At 37.3% G+C, this 7,230-nt stretch overlaps 1 protein-coding gene across 2 annotated transcripts; it reads left to right on the forward strand.

Moving 5' to 3' along the window:
• The first annotated feature begins 212 nt into the window (after window positions 1–212).
• LOC139638163 (C-type lectin domain family 4 member M-like) lies at window positions 213–6,874 on the forward strand. Of its 2 annotated transcripts, XM_071512202.1 has the most exons (8): window positions 213–509; window positions 2,265–2,357; window positions 3,394–3,486; window positions 3,770–3,859; window positions 4,708–4,779; window positions 5,491–5,645; window positions 6,101–6,204; window positions 6,601–6,874. In XM_071512202.1, exons 1-8 carry the CDS (start codon window positions 395–397, stop codon window positions 6,743–6,745), a joined length of 867 nt encoding a protein of 288 aa, XP_071368303.1. In that variant the 5' UTR covers window positions 213–394; the 3' UTR covers window positions 6,746–6,874. The 2 variants fall into 2 exon arrangements, with proteins under 2 accessions (XP_071368303.1, XP_071368304.1); XM_071512203.1 differs by lacking the exon at window positions 4,708–4,779.
• Window positions 6,875–7,230: the final 356 nt, after the last annotated feature.

Consider the following 7,230-nt stretch of genomic DNA (forward strand, 5'->3'; position numbering starts at 1 on the left):
AAAAAATTGCCAAATAGAAACTAACAGCTAATCGATTCCACCATTACCAGAATTTTTTTCAGGGATGGGATCTTTACCGACTTTGACAACAAGCTTTAGAAAAGAGGTGAAAACAACAACACAGGTGGCCCGCGTGTGTGAATATTTGTTTATATCATTACGTCTCACGGAAATCTCCACATGGCACACATTAGTTTCAGGATTGGGTCTGAAATCGCTCATTGCAGGTTTAAATACCTGGCTGTAGGTTAGCACAGAAGCAGGAAGACAGATGACAGAAAGAGAGGAAAAGGGGGAAGTGTGGAGTCATTTGGCTCAGTGTGAAGCGCTACACACCATCAAACACAACACACACCTCTAGCTCTATCTAACAGTGGAAACCTGCTTCAACTACATGGCTGTGTTTTTTCACTCAGGGGAGTCTGAAATCCAAGTGGAAGTTGGTGACTATCAGGAATTCCCCAAGGCTGAAGCTGAGGAGGCTGTTTCAGTCAGGACTCCAAAGTCAAGTATGGTTGTATTTACTCAGTGTTGCATTTGTTTTGTTGTATAGCACTTTCTGACATTATGAGTATTAGAAATATTATGCATATTATTATATCTTAGTGGCTTTACAGGTGTTCTAGTTCTAGTGTTCACTGTTCTACAAGACAGTGTATGTAGAATTCCAGATGTGCGCATGTTCTTTTGTTTGCTTTGATTTATTAACAGGACAAGAGTACGGGCCAACTCTAAGATGGCCCGTACTCTTCATAGGACACTTATTCCATTTGTAAGCAAATGTGACTACTACAAAGATCATGGACCTCTGAATGAAAATGCATATTCCCATATACACAGACAGGCTATTGCCCATGTGACTTAACAGAGGAGGGTTTTGTTACCTTTATTGCATGTGACATTGAACTCTTTCTTAGTCTCAATCAAACATTAGATAAGTCTCCTTCCACAATATCAGAATCAATGAAGGCTTATTTAGGGGGTGAAATTATTCCACATAGTGCAAACCAAAGGAAATGCAGTGCTTTAAATGCAAAAACAATGCACAGTCAAAGGTTACACAACCCCGAGCACAAATCCATCAGCACAGTAAACACAACTTCACACAATCCAAATTGGTTTCTGTTTAATATCATATAAAGAAGAGATGGGAATTTGAGGCAGTGCAGCATAAGACTTAAAGTTGAGGTACCACATTTTTCTCAAAATGAAATATTTTTTCAACTTCCAACAAATTTGACCTGTTGCTTCTGAACAAAAATAGCTGTTACTGAGGCCGATTTCATATTTTTGTCATTTCTATTTTACGAGAAAAATCTCAGATTTTTATCATATAATACAGAATTCATCAAAAAGCAAATTTGTTTTTTTTGTTTTTTTACGAATCCTTCTGTAAGTTACCATCTATTTAGTTAGTTATCATGATGAAACCGGAAACTCTGACTTCAACCACTAAGAATAAAAGGTATTTTATTCAAAATACGCAAATTTGATTTTTTTTTATTAAATACTAGCTTTTTTTTTCCACAAAATTGTTTGTATTTGTGTCCATATTCAACTTGTAATATGTCATTTTGAAAGGATGAAAGAGGCATAATCAATGTGCGACAAGACAACATTGCCTCTTAAAGCTACACTAAGCGATTTTCCAACCACTAGAGGGTGACAGAAACTGCAACACATTTGTAAACATACACAGCAAAACTGCCGAGGCTACAGAAGCCCTTTAGGAAAAACCGTCCACAAATGCTAACGGCTAAAATAAACATACCTATGGAGAAATTACGCCGGTTACCAGACTCGCTTTGCTAGATTTTTCTCCCGCTGAAGGTCACATGTCCCACAATGACAAGAGAGCGCCGCTTTCAAACAGCGAGGGAGGAGACAAGCTAGTTTTTTAAAAAAGAAAAAGCTTCGATTCGGACCGACTTTGACAACAAGCTTTAGAAAAGAAGTGAAAACAACAACACAGGTGGCCCGCGTGTGTGAATATTTGTTAATATCATTACGTCTCACGGAAATCTCCACATGGCACACATTAGTTTCAGGGTTGGGTCTGAAATCGCTCATTGCAGGTTTAAATACCTGGCTGTAGGTTAGCACAGAAGCAGGAAGACAGATGACAGAAAGAGAGGAAAAGGGGGAAGTGTGGAGTCATTTGGCTCAGTGTGAAGCGCTACACACCATCAAACACAACACACACCTCTAGCTCTATCTAACAGTGGAAAGCTGCTTCAACTACATGGCTGTGTTTTTTCACTCAGGGGAGTCTGAAATCCAAGTGGAAACTGGCGACTATCAGGAATTCCCCAAGACTGAAGCTGAGGAGGCTGTTTCAGTCAGGACTCCAAAGTCAAGTAGGGTTGTATTTACTCAGTGTTGCATTTGTTTTGTTGTATAGCACTTTCTGACATTATGAGTATTAGAAATATTATGCATGTTATTATATCTTAGTGGCTTTACAGGTGTTCTAGTTCTAGTGTTCACTGTTCTACAAGACAGTGTATGTAGAATTCCAGATGTGCGCATGTTCTTTTGTTATTTATCATGATGAAACAGGCAACTCTGACTTCAACCACTAAGAATAAAAGGTAATTTATTCAAAATACGCAAATTTGATTTTTTCTTATTAAATACTAGCTTTTTTTTCCCCACAAAATTGTTTGTATTTGTGTCCATATTCAACTTGTAATATGTCATTTTGAAAGGATGAAAGAGGCATAAACAATGTGCGACAAGACAACATTGCCTCTTAAAGCTACACTAAGCGATTTTCCAACCACTAGAGGGCGACAGAAACTGCAACACATTTGTAAACATACACAGCAAAACTGCCGAGGCTACAGAAGCCCTTTAGGAAAAACCGTCCACAAATGCTAACGGCTAAAATAAACGTACCTACGGAGAAATTTCGCCAGTTACCAGACTCGCTTTGCTAGATTTTTCTCCCGCTGAAGGTCACATGTCCCACAATGACAAGAGAGCGCCGCTTTCAAACAGCGAGGGAGGAGACAAGCTAGTTTTAAAAAAAAGAAAAAGCTTCGATCCGGACCGACTTTTGACAACAAGATTTAGAAAAGAGGTGAAAACAACAACACAGGTGGCCCGCGTGTGTGAATATTTGTTTATATCATTACGTCTCACGGGAATCTCCACATAGCACACATTAGTTTCAGGATTGGGTCTGAAATCGCTCATTGCAGGTTTAAATACCTGGCTGTAGTTTAGCACAGAAGCAGGAAGACAGATGACAGAAAGAGAGGAAAAGGGGGAAGTGTGGAGTCATTTGGCTCAGTGTGAAGTGCTACACATCATCAAACACAACACACACCTCTAGCTCTATTTAACAGTGGAAACCTGCTTCAACTACATGGCTGTTTTTTTTTCACTCAGGAGAGTCTGAAATCCATGTGGAAGTTGGTGTCTATCAGAACTTCCCCAAGGCTGAAGCTGAGGAGGCTGTTTCAGTCAGGACTCCAAAGTCAAGTAGGGTTGTATTTACTCAGTGTTGCATTGGTTTTGTTGTATAGCACTTTCTGGCATTATGAGTATTAGAAATATTATGCATATTATTATATCTTAGTGGCTTTACAGGTGTTCTAGTTCTAGTGTTCACTGTTCTACAAGACAGTGTATGTAGAATTCCAGATGTGCGCATGTTGTTTTGTTTGCTTTGATTTATTAACAGGACAAGAGTACGGGCCAACTCTAAGATAATGAGTGTGTGTGTGTGTGTGTGTGTGTGTGTGTGTGTGTGTGTGTTACACAGAGTTCCGACACCTCAGTGTGGTTCTGGCGAGCTTTGGGCTGCTGTGTGTCCTTCAAGCTATTCTCAACATCTCTCTGAGACTTGCTCTGAGTGAGTCCATGATTTCACATCACTTTACCAAACTGACTGACAGCTGATCAACTGTCAACTTGGTGCATAGAGATGGTGACTCCTTGGATTGATATCATGTGGTAGTGATGCAGTTTTTTTTCCATTAAGGACACAGTAATGTGCAATAAATAAAGTTAACAGATATTCTAGTAAATATCTTGATTGTTAGTAATTACTGATTTACTTGTAAAGAAACTTAAATGAGAAAATGAGACAGTGAGAATCAGAAGGCTTTAATAATCCTAAATTACTCAATACTACTACTACTTCTACTATTAATAATATTAATAGTCTTATATTGCACTTTTCAAAACATAAGTTACAAAATAACAACAAATAGGCAGTAAAAAACAGCAATAGTGAGGTAAAATAAAATAAAAACAAACAAATAAATGAATACATAAATAAAAATAAAATAACAATAAAACCAAATACTAAAAATAAATGTGTATTAATAATAATAATTATTATTAATATTGTTATTATATTAACATAATTAAGTTCAATATAAAACGTGCAAGTCAAATTCTGAAAATGCCTTTTTGTACAAGTGATTCAAAGGACAACACCTTTAGCCTTTAGTCTTACAGTCTTATAAGTTTTGGTTTGTTACTCTGGAACCATGCTTTAAGGATGCATTAGTGGTCTAATATAATAGGTTATTCACTGGTCAGTATTGGTATGTTTGTCTAAGGAAACAGGAAGGTGATAGAAAGTGTTGAATAAGTTAAGTTAAATTAATGTTAATTTGGTAAAAGCTCAAGATACATTTACTGGTAATTCACATGTAAGTAGATCTGTAACTGCAGGTTCTCATTCCTGTGCAGATAACAACAACCTACAGTCCAGTTACTATGACCTGGCTGAAGAGAGAAACAACAGTCAGAAGAAGCCTTGCGGTGAGTCAGTCAAGTTAAATTAAGGTTAATTTGGTAAAAGTTTAAGATACATTTTAATTTTGACACTGACATTTAAAATGTTGGGGTTACAGTTAAAAACCCAGTAATTACTTGTAAATGAAGAATTATTTACTATAAAATCTATTTCCTTGGCTTTATTTATTCCACATTGCTGTGTGCTTAATGGGAGGTTAGTGATAAACATTAGATTAATGAGCTGTAATGAAGGTAAATTATCAGCCTGTAAATTGATATGTTACCCATTTGATCAAATATTGAATGTTGCTAGATGAACTGCATTGTGTGATCAGGTGCATTTTTATGCAGGGTTAGGGTTACCAAAACCAATATACCAATATATTGGTTTGCCAATATATCATATATACTATATATATATGGCCTTAGGGTTATTTTTTAGGGAATTTTTAGGCATGAAAATAGTGGAATTTAAAGATATTGAATATTGGAACAAAATATTGGCTATGAGCAGCTTAAATCCAAAAACAGAAAAAAAATAAAATTGACTTCCAAAAAAACATGTCAGTCTAACTCTACTGCAGTATTTACTTAACCTACATTCATCCGGGTAATCTTCATTGCATTGTATTGCGTTGTATGTTGTGTTCTCTTGCGCCATGCCGTGCCGTGTTGCGTCATGACATTTTGTGCTGTCCTATATGTTCTGTATTGTGGCATGTTATATTGGGTCAGAGGAAACAGAGGAAGAGCGTTGCCCACACCGTTGGCTGACGTTTGGCTCCAGCTGTTACTACACTTCTTCAGAGAGGAGGAGCTGGGACCAGAGCCGACAGGCCTGTCTACAGAGGGAAGCCGACCTGGTGATCATAAACAGCAGAGAGGAACAGGTATTCTTCTACTTATTATGCCAATTTATTGTTATTCTGTTAAAGTCGTAGAGTAACAGGTGAATAAAACACAGGAGTATAGGCCATCTTCTCATGCTAAAATGAGATCTTGATGTGAAACGTTTGTTCCCAAAAATGCTATATATACACCATTCAAAAAAACAGAATAAAACCTGAGAACTACAACATCAATTCACATAGAAGTATGTTTTAAGAAGAGATTTTAAAAGCAGAAGAATTCTCCACAGAAGAGATGAAGGCAGTAGGAAGCCAGAGAGCTGAAATCCAATTCAAATGAGCTGATAGTTAATTATGTATTATCGCCAAATGTGCCATGGGACTGTACAGAATCTCTACTTGGTATAGGCTTAAATGTGAAGATTAAAAAGATGCAAGTAAGACAAAAGATTAAAATGACAGAGTCTGTTGTTTCTGAAAATCTTGGTTCATGACAGGACTTTCTAAGTCAATTCGCCGTGGCAGCGTGGGTTGGTATGACTGACAGGGATGAAGAAGGAATTTGGAAATGGGTGGATGGAACACCGGTGATAAGTGACAGGTGAGACAATATGTTGGTCTAAAAAGTGGGTATATAATTGTAAATACGTGGGTATGTTGTGTAAGTAAATACATTGTTGAATCCAGTTTTAGGTCCATTAGAAATTCATTTCATATAATATGTCGTACTTTCTGGTTTTGAAATCATTTCATTTCTGGACAGTACCACAGATGTAGAGTGATCAACTCTAAAGTATCAACTGATGTCTTTGCCACAATAATGCATAATCTTTTTTGAAACATGCCATATCAATGTTAAAACACACATCAAAACATTATCAAAAAGTTCTGCGTCTGCCATCTGAACTGTACCATTCAAACTGCCTTTCCAGCATGTTGATTTGAATGGTTTCCCTCCATTCCAATTCAGTGACTATATCTTTTGCTCTGTCTTTAGGTTGCAGTGGGCACCTGGACAGCCTGATGACGCTTTTGGGGGAGAAGACTGTGGTGACATTCGCGTAATGCTTGATTTCATTGGTCTGAACGACTACAACTGTAGTGCCAAAAACTCCTGGATCTGTGAGAAAACATTGTCGTAGATAGGATTAGACTGATGCGTTGTTTTGCTAATATATCTGGGCGATATTAGCCTTTTATTAAATATCAGAAATCGACCAGTCATGTTCTGCACTGCTGATGCAATGGAGGTTGACCACAGCCATATAAATAGAGTCAGTAAAACCTGTAATAAAGTTTTATTTTCTTTGCTTGTTTTATTTATTAATTTTTATTGTTCAATTATGTTTCTTGTAAACTAATTCCTTATTTAAAGGCCTATAGGCCTAAAGGCCTGTAATGCACAGTAGGCCTACACCCCTTAGTACCAGGGCCATTCTCCCTCAGCCTCTCATCAACAAGCTGTTTGTTACATGATTCTCATTAAACCCTAGACACTGCAGTGCATAAACTCGATGACACTCAGTCTTGCCAATTATATGCAATTGCCAAGGTATTGCAGTTAGACATGTTGGATTTTCCAAACAACTAGTTTCACATCAGGAGATGCACACATTTTCATGACTGG

This window comes from Centroberyx affinis, unplaced genomic scaffold, assembly GCF_046629955.1.
Source record: "Centroberyx affinis isolate AG114_WGS23_722 - 3 ecotype Tasmania unplaced genomic scaffold, CSIRO-AGI_Caff_v1 ptg006152l_1, whole genome shotgun sequence".
NCBI classification, from domain to species: domain Eukaryota; kingdom Metazoa; phylum Chordata; class Actinopteri; order Beryciformes; family Berycidae; genus Centroberyx; species Centroberyx affinis.